Source organism: Pleurodeles waltl, chromosome 2_2 (genome assembly GCF_031143425.1).
Source record: "Pleurodeles waltl isolate 20211129_DDA chromosome 2_2, aPleWal1.hap1.20221129, whole genome shotgun sequence".
In the NCBI taxonomy this organism is placed as follows: Eukaryota; Metazoa; Chordata; class Amphibia; order Caudata; family Salamandridae; genus Pleurodeles; species Pleurodeles waltl.
In genome coordinates this window covers 455,178,920-455,197,259 of record NC_090439.1, presented here as the reverse complement: position 1 = coordinate 455,197,259, position 18,340 = coordinate 455,178,920, and the positions used below count along the sequence as shown (strand labels likewise).

General features: G+C 44.1%; 1 protein-coding gene across 5 annotated transcripts in view; it reads left to right on the top strand.

The window, feature by feature from the left end:
- The window catches only part of LDLRAD4 (low density lipoprotein receptor class A domain containing 4), a 241,344-nt gene that overhangs the window by 158,651 nt on the left and 64,353 nt on the right, over window positions 1-18,340 (top strand). For 3 of the 5 annotated variants that reach the window (XM_069219922.1, XM_069219924.1, XM_069219923.1), the window contains exon 2: window positions 6,959-7,482. The exons of 1 other annotated variant lie outside the window; for it this stretch is intronic. In XM_069219922.1, the coding sequence (XP_069076023.1) occupies window positions 7,416-7,482 (67 nt within the window). In that variant the 5' untranslated portion in view covers window positions 6,959-7,415. Of the gene's footprint in view, window positions 1-6,605; window positions 6,675-6,958; window positions 7,483-18,340 lie in introns of those variants that run through there. One more of the 5 variants, XM_069219925.1, reaches the window with a different exon arrangement.

Here is an 18,340-nt window from a genome sequence, read left to right as displayed (position 1 = left end):
TCCCATTGTCCTAGGCCCACCACTGGCTGAGGTGTGAGCAAAAATGTTTTGTAAAAGTAATGCCCTGCAAAGCATTATAGAGTGAATATCCAGACTACAATGAATTTTGTAATATCTGCTCTCCTGCTGTGCCAGGAGAGCCGCTTTCGCTTTGGTACATGCTTTATGTAAAACAGAAATGTTCAATTTCAAGTTTGGTTTTTTTAAGGGGAGAGCCACAAAAAATGACTGATTAGGTAACTGTGAACAATGTGACCAGTGCTCTGATCGAGTTCACCCTGTTGTGCCTGTCTGCGCTGTGAGGGCCATGGCTGCCATGCAGCACGAAGGGGAGACAAAAGAAGAAAGTTTGCCCACGCTGAAGCATATCGTCAGTCGCGCAATAATCCATGTAACTGAGGCAGTATGCAAGGTGTGACAAACTGCTTCAAAGCAGAACAAACGTAAAGCATTTACCAATGACATCAAGTGATGTTTGAAAGGCAAGACCAGGAGCAAATGAAAGTGATGGGTGTGACATAGGTGTGGTTAAAAGCTCACAATACTTACAACAGGTGAAAGCGCTTGCACGCTTGACCTAAAAAGGTGCATTTTTCATCTGAAATTGTTTGTTTTTTTGTTTGTTAAAGGAAAACACTTAATATCTTTAAAACATATTTTAATAAAAGAGAACCAAACCTCATGACATCATAAAATATAAAAACAAAGTACCAACAGTAAATATAAAGTAATGACTGGTACAAAAATTAGACTCCAGATATACCTTTTGTAATCACTACAATGATTGCAAACCCTCTATGTACACAAAATAAAGTGTTAATGGTCAAGTCCTTTTCGTAGGAATCAGAGCTGCTCCAATGTCGAAATTGTGTTCTTCCCTCCCCCCCGCCCCCCTCCCCCCCCAGCACTCCAATGTAGGAAGAAGTTGACTCCCCTCTTTAAAGAGCACTACATCACACTGAACAGTGAACACCCTAGCTACCTCTTCCATCACTTGTTGATTTGATGCTTCTCTTTGACCCTGTACAGCGCTCAACCTAACCTTTGGCTAGGTTCCCACTATAGAAATACCATATACATATGTAAATAAATACATATGTGCATACATACATAAATACATCAGACCAATTTGAAATTCTGCTATAATGTTCATGACCACTAGTTGATCACAATCATTTAATAAGGTTAGAATGAAAATACAAATGGCCTGTGACACGTCTTCAAGACATTTAACACATTAATATTGCATTTCTTTAAGCTCCTGCTCATTGTACCTGGCATAGAAGGTCGTGGGCACCCTCTTGCCTGTTTGACCAGTGCAAACGTTTACAGCGTCACACAGTGCTTATTTGGTCTTTGACCTGGTACACACTGGGCCAGTGTCCTTTCCATGGGTGGAGGGCTTTCTGGTCTGTTCTTGCTCTGGTGACACTAAGTTTGTGGCTTGGAGGACGATCAGCTCAGGTTTGCTTTTCCAGGGTGATGGCAGTCCACAGGCTGCATAGTGGCCAGCTGGGTACTGACCTTCAAGGCAGCACTGAAAGTAGCTTAATCTTCCAAATGCTTGTCATACGGTTCCGTAAAAGGTAGCTCAGATCATGAATTGTATCTTGCCAACTATTCCCAATCCAGGTTGGAGAATGGGTGTCTATAAGATTAATGAAGAATCAATCCTGCTATATCAGCTATGCTGTGGCCAGTTTAATTCCTGTTTCCTGCCTTAATCTGAGCCTTTTTTTTTTCTGCATCACAGCAGAGTCCAGTATGTTTCAGCAACTTCAACACCACTTGTTTCCTTTTTTGTTCCTGTTCTCCCTGTGTTCTGGCTTTAAAGTACCTTTAGTCCAATATTTTCTTCTGTATGGAACTTGCTGCACTTTTATTTCTAAATGCACCATTTTCTCCTGAGCCATTAGTCACCTCTATCTTCTTCTGAACCTCTGCGCCTCTGATCGTGGAGTTTTTTGGACTCAGGAATCGTCTTCTCTACTGTTGCCTTTTTTTTCTCCAGCCTGGAACCTTCTTTCAAACCTCGGTCTTTCAGCACATTCTGTGTAATAATGGCTTCAGGAAAAGTGTCAGCTTAGCTTTGGTCACTCAAAGAAATGGGTGAGTCTCTTCTTGGCCAATCATGGCCCTGCGACAGAAAACCTACTTTGTCTCCCTCTTTGCAAGGTGCCAGGAGATGCCAAGGATGAGCAGGGAGAGGCTTACACAGAGGTTAAACAAATGCACATGAACGCAAATAGGAAGTGGGATTATTGCTGCCAGGCACAATTATCGCTCGACATAATTACACTTTTATGTTTATTGTGGGCGTCCCTCCACTGGTAAGGGGTAGAGAAGACTTCTTGGCACTATGTGCTTGTGTATATGGGCTCTTTAGGCATGCTTGCTGGCTGGCAGGCTTCTACCCAGAAAGTCAACAGCTAGGTGGGCCAGCAGAGCTTCAGCAGTAGAAATTTTACGGCTACGCCTGATGCAGTTGGCTACATACTCGGGAAACCTCTTTGGTTTTGTTAAAGTTGCTCTTCAAAATCCTGAAGTAGAACTCTTGCTTGTATGTCCTGTTTTGTGAGAAGGCCAGCAGCAGGCTTCTTATGGGCTAATTTATATTTTTGCATTTGAAAGCCGACCAGCCTGGTTGCACCAGGTTTACACTCCTTAGAGAACTATTGGGGCAATGTACATTTTCTTGCGCCTGTATAATTCCAAAGAAGGGAACTCTGAAGAAGGCTGCTGCAGTTGGTTTTACCGGTGATGTAGCTACTTCACCCCAAATCTATAAAAAGGTTTCCCCAGCCACGACCTTGGGTACGGGGTTGAAGGTTACACCCCATCTAAATTATTGGTTTAGGAGACCACTGTAGGAACTCTGCTGCCTCACGTTACACTGAAAATGGCATTGGTGTTCACTAGAGTTGTGGTTTGAGTTTCTTAGGTTAGGGGTCCCTACAATTCTAGATGGGGGGCTGGGGGAGGCTGTCCAGCCCCATATCATCTTTGGAAGGGTTAGGGTAAAAAAAAAAAAACTGGATTCCTTTTGAGGAATTGAAAGTACAGTTCCTAATCAGAATTCCCCATTTTGACGGTCAGGCTGAACATGAGCAATGCCTAGAATATATCAGTGGTATGTAGGTAAAAGTACTTGGAGCCTGAACCTATCTAGAGAGAACCAGAGCACTGCACAAAGACCAGCACACAGGGTAAAATATAACTGATTCCGTGGTGGGCAGATATAAATTCTAGTGTGTCGCGGTAGTGCTACTTGAAGATATCACTTGTCCATTTCTTTTTTAATAGCAGAAGGGGTGGAGCATTTCTCCTGTTTGAAAATTTCTCCTGTTTGAGGTCCTTGTTTAGTTTGAAAATGCCTGTCTTCTGCTCCTTTTTGTTTCCAGTCTTCTGGTATCCTCCCTTCCTGGTATGGAGCAGTAAACCTTAGTTAGCTTCTTTGCCAGGTTGGAGTCTGGTTTTTAATGGCATTCAAAGTCATGCAACTGGTCTTACAGAGGATTTTGGCCACTTTGGGGGCCGCGTCGGGGGTGGGGGGGATGTCATTCTAGCTCCTTTAGTGTTGGGGTGATGTGATCACATGTCTCCAGACATGCAACTGTGTGTAAGATAATTTTCAAGAGTACCAGGTTAGTATTTCAGAGGTTGTTGAGAAGAATGTTGCCTCCATCCAGGTCTAGGTCTGAGAGGACCAGGATTTATGAAGTTGTTCTAAAATGGTCTTCTGGAGGTTGTCTAACATTTTTCTGAGGGAGCTGGGAAGTCTTGATTTTCTTGGTGGTGTGTGGTTTTTTTTTTTTTTTTTTTTTTTTTTTCTTTTTTTATGTGAAGTCTTGTGTCAGATGTTGGCACTTCCAGTGCCTCCCTTCCCCCACTCCCACGGCTATAATAAAGAAACCTGTAATGTGCTTGTAATAAAATGTGGCCCTCTGTTATTGTTGAATGTTTTTTTAAATTACTGTAACCTAGATGTCCTCTCACCATTTGTCTTGCTCACCTCTCGCCCTACCGGCTGTTCTTCTGCCCCACGGTCCTTGACTATTTTTGAGCCCTTGCTAATCAGTCTGCTTCCTCTGCCGACCAAAAACACAGCCAAAAAGAGCTAGTACCAGTTTCCCATTTATGTTCAGTGTTTCTTGTGCAGACGATTATTTCAGTGACCCCGCTGTTATCTTCCATGTTAATTTTAATTCTGCTTTTTGAGGCTTGCTTTCGTGGAGCAGGGGCCTGGGAATAATTTTGTTGACCATAGTTGCTGGTGATTCAGGAACCCAACAGCACAATGCTAGTCTATTTCCGGTCCTGATAATACAGAGGAATCCTATGAGGACTCCAACCCCCTCAACTGCCCACCTTTCTAAAACAGTTTGAGAGCGCAGGGTATGGGTTCACCAGGCACTAATTGCATTTAAATGTACTGGATAAACAGTGAGTTTTAACTGTAGTGATTACTAGGGTCACACAGGGGAAACGGGGCAGGAAAATAAAGGGTCAACAATGGAATATACAGGAATGGGTTAGTGTGAAGTTTCAGGAGTGTGACAACTAGCTAGAGTCCAGAAATGAGGATTTAAAGGCATGTGTACCATATGTTAACTAGGATAGATCCCTTTACATCGCTTCAAATCTGGAATCTAGGGAGTAATTTTCCTCAACTACCCAGGAGTACGTGACACAATGTTCATTCAAGGTGGGTTGTTTCCACAAACTTAGAAGTCATTAATTCCCATGATCTTTAGATTTTCTTGCTGGAAAGTAGCTTTCTGGCTTTGACTTTGCATTACCCAGTGGTCCAAGATTGGAGGAGGGTGGGGGAGAGATGCTCCGAGAAGCACTACAAGCCCATACTTATATTATTGTTACAGGAGCAGTTCCCCCTACTTTAAGAAACGACGACTGTCCCGGGGTGGTTAATTACACTTCTACTGAAGTGTGTAAGATGTTGTAAGGCAGGGAGTCATCTGTGCTGTGGAACCGATTGAGGGGGGTAGCAAGCTAAACGAGCTTTCTTATGAGTGTCTGCTTGCCTCAAAATATAAGTGTAGGCAACTGGTCAATCTGTAAATAGAAAGGTTCTTTGAGATCGGTATTGGTTTTAATTGATGCAATCACTTGAAACCTCATGTTGACACACATTTATTCTTTGTAAGATATATTGTAAGGGAGCTACCAGCTAAGCTGTAAAGTGTGTGCTTTTAAATGATAGTTATGAAAAAAAACACTATGTACCATCTGGCTATTACGAACACTTATATTTTGGAAGCACTTTTTATCTTAACCTTTTTGCGCATTTTGTAGCAACCGGCCTTGTACTGTGAGTAATGCAAGTTTAAAGTAATGACTTGCATGTTCAGCGCTTTCTGTCCGAGACTGGGATCTCGTAGCCCTAAACATACACAAGTCACTGATCTCCACTGCACCACCCAGAAGTCAATTCTGTGGCTGTCTGGTGCCGTGCATTAACTAATAGAGCTTTCATAATGTACGATAGTACACTACCCACTGATTAATACAAGTTTCATTTAAGCTGTGTTCTTTCATATATAGCTACCTGACAGAGGGCCCTCTATCTTGGGAACTTGTCCTTGTTCAGACTCGGAGGCTTGTGGGTGAGCTGACCTGTTTATTATTAGCCTAACCCTCTACAGCGAAGGCCCTCCTAACAAAGGCAAAAGGGGCATACCATAGAGGGGTACTTGGATCAGAGGCCTGGCACTCACATTGTTGTCCAAGACAAAACAAGGGAAGACTGCCTTCTCTTATTTGCCTGACAATAATAATGGATAGGAGCCATGACTAGGCTCGGCAACCCGTATGCCTCTGACCAAGAGTTGTGCATTCCTTCTAATTTCTGGTTTGGTAGATCCCCCGCAGTACCTCGTAGATTGCCAAAACACCTTGCCTCTTTGCAAGAGGAGCAAAAGGCCAAGGTGCAGGTTTGTGTAAGCACAAGGTTTGCAGACTGTGCTTCTACCAAAGGCTCCGTTATCTTGGAAGTAGTTTGTCCTTTGGCACATGTTTATCTGTGGGACCCTCCCTACGTGTGTGGGAGGCAGTATCTTGGGGTGATTTTAGGTTTGGAGACCTTACTCCAATTAAGTGATACATGTTTGAAACAATCAGCCCACAGAGTTAGGGCTTCAACACAATATGACTTAAGGCACGAGAGGGAAGCAGTACAAAATGAAACGCGTTTTCTTTAAAATAATCCTAAACCTAAATTCACGGCCTATAACAGGGGTGGGAGGGAGGTACTACTGCACAAGATCTGTTTTTGTGAGGATTCATTTGGAAATGTTACAAGGCAGCCTGCTTGGGCTGTCAATGCTTGTGGTTTGTATTGAGTTTGCAGCAGTGTTTACGCCGCTTCCCTCTTCCCTGCGATATGCTTTAGATGCCCCTCGGTTTGAGTGGTGAAGCTTCCCAGAGAACCCGCTCTCCTTTAGAGAGGCTGTTAAAATAAAGAGGTTCACGGGCTGCATCATCTGCCCCCTCTCCCCACCGAGCCCGCGCCATTCCTGCGGGATGATGTCCGCACCCGCGTCACTGTAGCTGTGGAGAGGAACTGAAGAAAACACAGAGCAGAGCTGTTTCTCAGTGTGCTTTCGACAGGATGACATCGACAGTTTCCAATGCAGACTTTACTCAAAAGAGCATGTGTGAGCAACTGCCAGCAACTGGAGACTTTTGGCAGAGAGCTGGAGGAGAGCGCGGGGAGGGGTGGCGAGCGGGAGCGCCTCAGACAGTCTTGACTAAAGTAGTGTGGAGAGTGTTTGGGGTTTGGAATGACGCACATCAGGCTGTACCAGAAATGCGGAAGAATTAAGCGGGCATCCTCGGTTGTCAAGCGCTTCTGGCTCTGGAGGGCAGGCGTCGGCGCTGCGCTGCGCGATTCTCAGGATCTGGGCGCTTTGTTAACCCTTACTCTTTTTGTTTAACGCAGTAATCTGGAGTGGCCGTCAGCACGGGTCGGAGCCGAGGAGAACGTTTGTCCGGGAGTGTCTTGCCTCCTCCCCACACTTCATGTGTTTTTTCGCTTGGACTTGTTGACAGTATGGGTCTGAATGGATAATTCAACTGGAGTTGTCTCTCAGCTTGTTCCTGCGTCACTTTTATTTTTCCTTTTTTCCCCTGTGCGTTCTGATTGTCTGGGATTTGGACTAGGGCTGCGCCTCAGCCGAGGATAAATAAATCGGCTGGGATCGTTGAGCCGCCTGCGCCTCTCCTCGCCCATGGCTGCTCATGGCCGGGAGCCCGTGGACTGCTGAGCCCTGGGCCGGCGGAAGGAGGAGAGGAGCCCCTGCAGTCCGCGGACCACCGCCCCCCTGAGGCCAGACCCCCGGCTGGCCGAGGCTGATGGGGCTCACGGGCGCGCACACCCCTCCCCAGAGCAGAGGAGTATGTCCAGTAACCGGCTCAACAGCACCACACTCAAGGATGCTCAGCTAAAAGACTTGTTGGGAAAAGGTACGTGGCTAGCTTCGTCTTTCCCCTTTCAGGCTTCTCGATGCTCTTAGGCGCTGCTTGGTGCGATTTGCAGTATTACATTACGCGTTAGCAATAAATCATTTAAAGAAGGTAAATGGCTGCAGTGGTGTGCCAGGTGTCTATAGTAGAGCAAAATGAACGTGGTAAACCAGGGATTCTGTGTTTCTTACAACACGTCATTTTTAGGTGTTTCTGCCTTTTTACCACTGTCTCCAATTTGTTGCTGTATGTGACTTCACGACATTGTAATAACATTGCACAGCCGTGTACAATTAAGAACAACGGTACTCATTTCACCAACATCCTGGATTTCTTAGTCACCAGAGTGTTGTAGCTCAACCCAAGTTTGACTATTGCGTGCAACATCGCGCCTATAATTGCTAAATACTGAAGAAACAGTCACCCGCTCCAACGTACCCTGCTTAGGTTTAACCAGTGCATGCCTAGTTATGCTACCGGTTTCATCTTTGTGTAACAATCTTTGAACCGACAGGTGCTCAAACTTGGCATGTCCATTAAAATGGTATATTAGTAGTGTACCCGCCCGTGCACAGTGAATTTGCACTTTTTGTTTGTTTTTGTTTTTTTAAACACCAGTGTTCCTCTAGTTTTACTAGTGATCAGTGGCCCACTAACTTCCACCAGTGGCTTTTCCAGTTTTAACAGTGAATATTGACCAGCTCGCCTTTGCTATTTTACAATAACCTGCCCAATTTGAATGTAATACCACTCTATCACCAATATACATGTGCAGCCTTCTCCTTTACAAATCACTTCTCACGTGCTTCAGACTGTACCTCATCTCGGAGAAGGCTGTGAAGTTGGTGTATGTGCATGCCTCCCCTCAGGGGTTCTACACATTTCCAGTGATCCTACTTCAGGGTTCGTAATGCATGGTGTACAAGGCCCTGCTGGGACTGCGAATGCTAAACAGTGCTGAATGTCGGGTGGGGTAGCTCCATGTGTCATCTTGAAGCCAAGCTAGCACTTTAGTATGAGTAATCCTTCTGGTTTCCTCTTCTTGCAGCCCAAGGCTAGTAGACTCTAAAGCTCTGGGATTGTCTGCCAGCATGAGCACAAACACTCGATGGGTTAAGTGGGTCTCATTTCCCCTCACCACCCATGTTATGAAATGTTGCTGTTGTCCCGTCCACCCCTTCTCCCCCCAAATGTTGAATAACTCCCTTTACCCATGTGTTTAACTTCTGCAATTGAGGAGGAGTCAGTGCTGACAATCGCACCACAAGATGTAGCCTTTCTCTTCTCAACAAGGTCGTCTTTAGCGATGGATGGGGTGCTCCAGAGGCTCTACCACTAGAGAGGAACCTTCAGTCCATCCCGGGGGAAGCAAAGGAGGGAGGATGGAGGGAAAAGGCGAGGAGGGGGTGGCATAAACAACTGGGATTAAAGCAGATCCCATAAACCTTGGCATCCAAGGGTGCGAGGATGTGCTTAGTAGTTCACTTACCACCCCTTGATACTTTTCATTTATATGTATATGGGAACACAGCACCCATCATTCAAAGTGAAGGTTTCGTACAATTTAATTATGTAATCATTGCACCTTTCAGCCCAGATTTTGACTCTTATGAATGGATACTTTACTTTGATTTGTATGAAATTATCTATTGAGAATGTTTGCGGAAAAAATTGTCGATATGCAGTCATATCCACCAGAGAAAAAGAGGCTTGTGTAATTTAAATCAGAGTAAATCCGAGGTCTAAACGTTGCATGAAATTGTTTTTGTCAGGCCTGGATGTTCCTACACCACCCACTTTTGGGGTGGGGGGTTGTAGGAAGTTGGTAAAATTATAATCCTTCCGACCTGGTAATCCTATGATACAGTATGGTCTAAGAATGAATATCTGCAGGGACGCACACTAAAAGCCTGTCTGAAGAGATGAGCCCTCAAGTACTGCCTGAGTTTTCATTTAGAACGTTTTCTGTAAAACTAACTAACTTTGGCCATACAAACTAGCGGAAGGAGCCTTGAGTTTGGAGTAATCTGCCTCATGCTGAAGGGCTAGGATATTATGTTTTAAATCAGTGTCCTCTGTTTATCTGATTGTGCAATCCTAGGCGAGAACACTTGGTCCTGTTTTTCTGAATTCTCTTGTCTGCCAAAACACTGGGATTTGCTATAGGCAATTGAGTTTTCCTGGAGAGCAAACCGTCAGATTTATTAATCGATACTGAACCAGTCCGAAACTGCTCTTCCAGGGGCTGCAAAACGTTTTTCATCGTTTTACTGGTCGTTGTGATAGCCACTGGCAGTGAGTGCAATGATACAAGTGTCTCTTTAGAAACCACTGTAGGGTGGCAAGTTGATAAATATCGGGCTCTCAACCTTTGATTGGAACGTCTTGTGCTGCTTCTATAATTGTTTTTCTTCATTGAAACCCCACCACCTTTTACCTGGTTAAGCCTTCTTTGTGTCGCCCTAACTACACCTGTTCTATGAAGCCAGGATGCTTCCTTTTTTTTTTTTTTTTTAATCCCACAATGCAACTGTAGATTTAAAAATAAGACCTAAAACACACATAGGTAAATACATCACACCCCTCAATTTATGCTTCCTAACCTCTTAGCTGCTGGGCCTCCCCCCCTCAACCCCCCCAGTGCTAAGCCCTTTTTTGGCTATTTGGGGTAGTTCGCGCTTAGACCTTCATAACTTTTTGTCCACATAAGCTATCCACGCCAAATTTGCGTCCTTTTTTTCCAACATCCTAGGGAGTCTAATGGTGCCCAGAGTTTGTGGTTTCCCCTGGAGGAGACCAAGAAATTAGCGAAAATATCGTTTTAAACAAAAAAAATGGGGAAAAAAGGGCTGCTGAAGAAGGCTTGTGTTTTTTTTTTTTTCCCCCTGAAAATGGCATCAACAAAGGGTTTCTGGTGCTAAAATCACCATCTTCCCACCTTTCAGGAACGGGCAGACTTGAATCAGAAAACCACATTTTTCAACACAATTTTGGCATTTTACTGGGACATACCCCATTTTTACTATTTTTGGTGCTTTCAGCCTCCTTAAAGTTAGTGACAGGAATGGGTGTGAAACCAATGCTGGATCCCGGAAAGCTAAACATTTCTGAAAAGTAGACAATTCTGAATTTAGTAAGGGGTCATTTGTGTAGATCCTACAAGGTTTTCCTACAGAAAATAACAGCTGAAATAAAAAAAATATTGAAAGTGAGCTGAAAAAACAGCCATTTTCCTCCACATTTTACTCTAACTTTTTCCTGTAATGTCAGATTTTTTTTTAAAGCAACATACAGTTACGTGTGCTGGTCTCCTTCGGTTGCGAGTGTATATATAGGGCTTGTAGGTTCATCAAGATCCCTAGGTACCCAGAGCCAATAAATGAGGTGCACCTTGCAATGGGTTTTCATTCTATGCCGGCATTACAGCAATTCATTTGCTTAAATATAAAGAGTGAAAAATAGGTATCAAGCAAACCTTTGTATTTCCAAAATGGGCATAAGATAAGGTGTTGAGAAGCAGTAGTTATTTGCACATCTCTAAATTCCGGGGTGCCCATACTAGCATGTGAATTACAGGCCATTTCTCAAATAGATGTCTTTTTTACACACTGTCTTACATTTGGAAGGATAAAATGTAGAGAAAGACAAGGGGCAATAACACTTGTTGTGCTATCCTGTGTTCCCCCAAGTCTCCCGATAAAAATGGTACCTCACTTGCGTGGGTAGGCCTAATGCTCGCCACAGGAAACGCAACATGTAAACATCACATTTTTACATTGCAAAAAACACGTCAGATTTCAAAGTGCCTAGCTGTAGATTTTGGCCTCTAGCTCAGCCGGCACCTAGGGAAACCTAGCAAACCTTGACATTTTTGAAAACTAGACACCTAGGGGAATCCAAGATGAGGTGACTTGGGGTGCTCTGACCAGGTTCTGTTACCCAGAATCCTTTGCAAACCTCAATATTTGGCTAAAAAAACGCGTTTTTCTCACATTTCGGTGACAAAGTTCTGGAATGTGAGAGGAGCCACAAATTTCCTTCCATCCAGCGTTCCCCCACGTCTCCCGATAAAAATGGTACCTCACTTGTGTGGGTAGGCCTGGTGCCCGCGACCGGAATAGATAACACAACGGTCAATGTTGGTCCTTACATGAGGCAGCTGTTGACCCTGGGGTGATCCATTCCTGATGCAGGCACTAGGTGTAGGCACTCAAGTGGGGTAGTGTTTTTATCAGGACAGGTGAGGAATCACTGGGTGGTAGGAATTTTGTGGATCCCAGCATATTCCGTAGTTTGTGTGACAGAAATGCAAGAAAAATAGTTTTTATTCAACATTTCAGCTTTGCAGGGTATTCTGGGTAAGAAAACTTTGGGGAATCCACACAAGTCACACCTCTGTGGACTCCCCTGAATGTCTAGTTTCCAGAAATGTTTGGGTTTAGTGTGTTTCTCTATATGGCCGCCGAACCCAGGACCAAAAACACAGGTGCCTGCCTTACAAAACCAGTTAGTTTTGCGATAGATAATTTTGATGTCTCCACAATACGATTTGGGCGGTGGAATTTGGGGCTGAACTATATTGGGGAGCTCCCAAGAGAGCACTCTCTCTGCTTGCCGCCGTATTCACCTGCTCTCTGGGTTGGGCTAACCCACTATTACCCCGTTGCACAGACTGTGCTTGCGAAGGGACAGCAGGACTGTCCTCATCACCACCCTCATAATTTACTGGAAGAGGAGTTATCGAATGGGACTCCTCCGACTGAAAAATCACTCCCAGAGTCTGCACCATTGTCCTATCCCTCAGATGCTGTCTCAGTCTCTGATCCTATGTCGGAGCTGTCCTCTATAACCCGAGTGACGGCAGCAGTCATCCATCAAGATGCCATCTCTGCTATTGGCTAAACTGTTGCTCTAACTTACTTGACTTTTTTATTGCTGCCTAAAAGCTACAGTTGAAAAGCGTGTGTGTGCGTGTGTGTGTGTGTGTGTGTGTGTGTGTGTGTGTGTGTGTGTGTGTGTATATATATATATATATATATATATATATATATATAATAGCGAGAGAGCCCGACCCCCCCCCTCCCTGGTGTCTAGTGGTGTTGCAGCTGCGATCGGGGGGGCCAGGAAACACTTTCAGGAAGGCCTCGTAAGAAAGGGGGAGAAAGTCACGTCAGCGGGCCTTGCGGCGCGCTCACCTCACAAAGGACGGAAAACCTTCTGTGTCTCCTGGGGAATAAAAAAAAATAATCCTCGGTGCTATTTATTAACCCCTTCCCTGGTGTTGGCCACTGGTTGTGACCCGCACGAGGGAGGTCGACGCCTGCATCCAAGGGGCTAAGGAGGTGGAGAGTTTGTGGTCTGTAGTTCAGCTGTGGCTCCTCTGCTAAGGCGGATGATTGCCCCACTGCTTTCAGGCAAAAGGAAAAATAACATAACACAATGTTATTACCATTTTATTTTTCATTCACAGCCAGGATAGTGCTGGGAGGAGAAGATGTACACCATAAGTGCCAAAAAGACATGCACACTTAGCAGGTCTACTCACAGCTGTGTTGTACAGCCGGGAGGAGAAAGTGCAGAGGGTCCCACTCCCTTTGTGAGCGCTGAACCAGGCCGCTCATATCAGTCACGATGCTGCTGTCATGCTGGTGACAGCAGTGTCGTGATTGGCTTGGAGTGTGGGATGGGAGCCTGTTCGCTGCCCAGAAGAGGACGAGTCTGCTTAGGACTGAGCAGGTAAGTGTGTTTTTTTTTGTTTGTTTTGTTTTTCATTTCTTCCCCCCCCCCTCCCAAAACCCTGCTCCATCACCCCCATTCAGAGGCAGCCGCCACTGCTGTAGTTTCTGTTGCTCATGCCTTAATTTACTGAGGGCAATGAACCTAGCTGAGGGAAATAAACCTTAAGAGGAGGCTTGGGAGCTTTGATAATGAAGCACAACTGGTGATATTGTAAGACTAGCATTATTCCATGGGAAAGGAGCGCCAATACTAAGGAGATCGAGACTGGAACTTAACATTGAGGAGATTAAAGAACTGTACTAACATTGAAAAGTTTGTCGAGGATTGGAACAGCATCTCTGGGGCCAAAAACAATGGTGTACCAGGAGACGAGGTCTGGCCTGAACAATGAAAACTAGAATTGGGAGTTCTAGTTCCAGGTTTCTCTCCCCCCCCCCCCCCCCCTTTTCAAAGTGTGCAGTTCTGATCAAATCACTTCGTCTCATTATGCATCTCGGTCAAAATTACATTCCATTAGAAACGGGCCACCCTATCCCTTACGTATTTAGTGCTAGATTAAAAGAAAACTGCGCTGGGCTGTGCTTCAGTTATCTGTATGATAACTATTATATTGCATGTGAAATCGGTTCTAATCCACTCCCCGTTTGCCCTTTTGTTACAATCCCTTCTTAACTGCACCTCTGGCAGTGCCCTCCGGACATGTTGGCAAGAAGGGACCTTCCTGTTCCATTTCCATTCATTAATTTCATTGTGAATAATTCACTCGCAGAAAAAAATATTACTTTCCATGGAAACGTCTTTCATCTTACCGCTTGAGTTGCCAGCACAGTCATTTCGAAGTTACGTTCCTCGGCCCACTTGGAAGAAGTTGCCAGTTATTTTGCCATTACTGGTGCATCAGTGTGGCCAAGTATACATTCTTCCTCTTCTGCTTTATGTAGGTTAGTGCTCAAAATAAAGAAATATTAAAGTGTGACTTGTTTTTTATTTTTATTTGTATTTTTGTAACCATATGCACAGGACCCACGAGACTGAAATTGCCCACACAGGCACTGAGCACGAATATGGCAAGGTGCCCAACTCCCCCCCCCTCCAATCCCACCTCCTTCCACTGCGCTCATCTCAAAACAAATAACCTGATGCCACCTCCGCTTGTTTTTGCAAAGTATTCGCCAAAAAGGAAGAGTCAAGAGGCTCCGGGTCTAAATATCCCATCCTCTCTACATTTTGTCACAAAAGTGGCCTAGGTCGGTTCCTGGCTGTCTCACTGATGCGTCTGATGTAACCTCCTGTATGTATCCCCCCCCCCAATTCCCAGAATGAGGGTGGGAAGGTAATTGAAGTGGAATAGGTTTCCTCCTAAGGTGCGGTTTAACTTGCCACCCTTGACACAATACTTCTGAGATGAAAGTTAACTGATTTATGTACAGTGAAGATGTTGTATCATGTGTGGTTGAGCCATTGCCGCCTTCTGCTTCTATATCATGTAGGTTAAAGCTCAGATTTGTTTGTTAGAATGTGGTTCGATATACACACGTTTAAAAATGATTGTAAAAAAGCTCTGTATTGAAGTTGGACAAGCTAAGGATACACTGACCCTACCTTTTTTGTGTAAGACCTATGTGCAAGTTGAGTATTACATGAGTGCATCTAAAGCTAATTTTATGTAATACACAAAAAAAAACTGTTATTTTTATTTTGTAATATGTTACTAAGGGACAGCAATTAATACTAATTGCTTGTAACACACTTGGGTGTGACCAACATATTGTCACCTATTTTTAGGCTCCTGCAAGCGAGGATGTAAGACTTGAAATTAGAGGAGTTCCTGACAGATGTAGGGTAATGTAGCAAAAAGAGGCTGTCTCGAGGCACTTTACCTGCTGTAAGCAGGAGTTTACTGCTTCTACCATACTTACAAATGCTCTCCTGCTCCAGTCAGTAAGCTCATGCAAGGTGCAAACTCACCCATGCATCCTGTCAGCGCAACTGTGTTAATACTAGTCTCACGGTATGAGCTTATGAGCAGCCGAACAGACAGGGCCATTCCACATCTTACTAGTGCTCGTCTTAAACCCTGTTTTACTTCTAAGAACCCAGACGCTGAGCATGGCAGATTACTACAACAGCACAGTCTTTGGAAAGGCCAAGGTCGGACTGGGACAAAATAGGCTCGGTCACTAAAATAAGTGGTCCCATTAGCGAATCAAATAGCTTAGAAAGTGGTACTATTAGGGAAATCCACAGAGAAACCGTCCCATCTGGCCCCAAAACCTGCCTACAGCTGCTAAAATAACAGCCCACACACTGATCTGTCAGACCAGCCGGGCACTGCCTGATTGGCCTATATGCCAATCTGACTCTGGGGAAAGGTGCATGAATCTAAACATCTCTACACTAGAGGACAGTATGAAGGTGAGTTCCCAGGGAAAAGTTATTTTTTTATTTTTTATTGGAAAACTCTCCTGAAATTTGAGTAGAATCTGACTTTGTCATATGGGGCACTGTTAAATAATAAAGTATTGTACTGATGAACCCGGACACGAAGTTGGGTCTGTTAGCTAAAGATCTGGCAATTCAGTGACTGAAGTAAAGAAACCAAGTGTTGTCTCTGGGGAGAATCAGAATTGCAACACTTTTTTATATCCTTGTTTTATTAAATAAAGAGGTTAACATAGTACACCTGTCCCCAATTGTTCATGTCAACTTTATACTGCCCTTTTGTAATGTTACTTGTGTGTTTATGATGGTTACTTCTATAATACAATATACCCCAATAAGGTTGCCACTAAAAGTAAACTGATAAGGGGATGGCAGGAGACGGAAAATGAGGTGCCTTGTAAAAGGAATGATTTACCCTGTCACAAAACATGATTCGATTTTCATTGGAGGAAGCAATCCTGCATATTGGATAGCAGATCCTGGGCATCAAGAAGGCTGTTGTAGCACAATAGGACTGAATCGCACAGATCAGTTTGTCCCAGGAGTACCAGATAAGTTGGACCACATTTCTACTCTTCATGGGCAACAGTAAACTCCTAGGTGCAGTATGAAACTGAACTTTTTTTCGTGGAAATTGGCAGCAGACAAATCAAATTGTTTTAGAAAACCAGTCCTGGGAAGGTCTTGAATGGTCAGTGTTGTGAGAACCTTGTAAAATCATGTCACAGAAGCATTTATAACCGGTTGTGATCGCACCAGATGTGACCCACAATGCATCTTGTTTGGGGACACCGAGTGTCTGATGCCCTGTTGGCACTGGGGCATCCTTGCTTGAGGGCGGTGAAATACCCTCACAAATACTTGTGCCAGTCTGTTCGTATGTGCAGAGTGGTTGCGGTTGAGCAAAGCCATTGTGCTAAAATTGGGTGCATTTAGCCATATATTACCAAGGAATACATTGTAATGGACAGTGTATTGGATCCAAATTGCTACAAAACTAAGAAGAGCCTGCACGAGGCTCGGAGGCAATAACTTGGGTGACTTTTACCAGATAACATTTTCAATAAATGCATTGCTGGCAATTTCCTGCAGTCGTTGGGCACCAAATCAGATGACACTTCCTAGAAGACACCCTCTTATCTCCAGTTCCAACAACGGATAGCCATATGTTCTGTTAATTCACCCTACCCGCATTACGTGTTTTCTGCAGTGTGAACATAGAAGATGAAAACGTGCATCGTTTCTAGGACCCCATGCTCCCGTCTCCGGACCCTTCAATTCTTTGAAATTGTATTTTACTCAAGTTAAAACCAATGTAAATAGGGTTCACGTTGTTTGGTGCCTTGAACGTAACTCGGCTGCCCTGATCTGACCCTATGCGCCAGGCTGCAAGTGAGCGAGCCTGTTCTTAACAAATCAAAATCGTTTCCCCTGGCCTCGTCCCCTGCCCTCACTGAACCAGACAGGTTTCACGAGAACACAGCATTTCTTCGTGTTCCAGGCTGTTATGGCTATCTCCGATTCATGGAAATACAAACATGCAGCAGCCACACCGCTGGCTTTTCTCTGAACCAGTAGATTTTTGGCGGGTGCCCTACATTTTTTGGGTAGACTATTTTTTTTGCAGTCTGAACGCTGTGTCTTTGTCACAAGCTCCCTGGATGTTTTTCTGTGTTAACTGTGACTGCGGTGTATTAACAAACAAGTCACGAGATGTAGCTTTGAGGTCAACCTGAAGCCTGCTTGGCCGGCAACTGTGGGATGTGCGTTTAGTGTGTACTCCTTTATCTAGACTCGGAGTTGAACTCGGCCGCTCCCAGGAACCACTTTGTTGCTAATTTAATTAAGGATCCAGTGAAAATTTGCTTTCTTGGGCTTGTAGCTGCAATTTAGAATTATGGGCCCGAAAGCCCCAGAATGAAATCTATAAAGTGCTGCTTACTAAACGTCCAGGAAATTTTAATAAGACGTTGTAAAGAGCAGTAGGATATCTCCACAATGGGGCCTTCTACAACTTCTGTTTGAATTTGTGATTTGAGGTCACTTTGAATATTTTAGTTAAACAATGTGTGCACTGAAGTACAAACTGATTAATTTGTTTAGTCGTAATCTTGCTTCAATAGTGCATTAATTGTAGAAAATCTGATCACTCTACTTTTTTAATTTCTTTCCTTCTTTCCAGTAAATAAAATGTCTAAAAGAAAAGGGACAGAAATTAGTAAAGGGCCCAGATTGGCTATCTGTTGTGCTTCCAAAAGTTCGGCTTTTTTTATATGTATATTTAGGGGCGCTTCATCCTTGCCTTCCTGAATTTACCTACTTGGATAATACGGCAGTATAAGGCAGAGATTTTCGCTAAGGGTGTACCTCACCACAAGTGTGCTTGACATTATCCAACATTCGAGAAATATGCATAATAATGTAATATGTAATGCAGAAGTATTTTACTTTTCTGCAGGTCCGACTGAACCAGTAAGCATTAAGAATTGTGTATACCAGTTTAAATGAATCACAGTAATCTACTGGACACCAACAGATGGCTTTCTGGGCACGACTAAAAGGACAAACTCTTTTGAGAGAAAGTTGTAATTTAGTCACAAGTGTCAAGTTCTTGGATTGGAATCCAAAAAGCTAAAATGTGGACCCTTAAATTAGTTGACTCCTAACAAGACTGTAG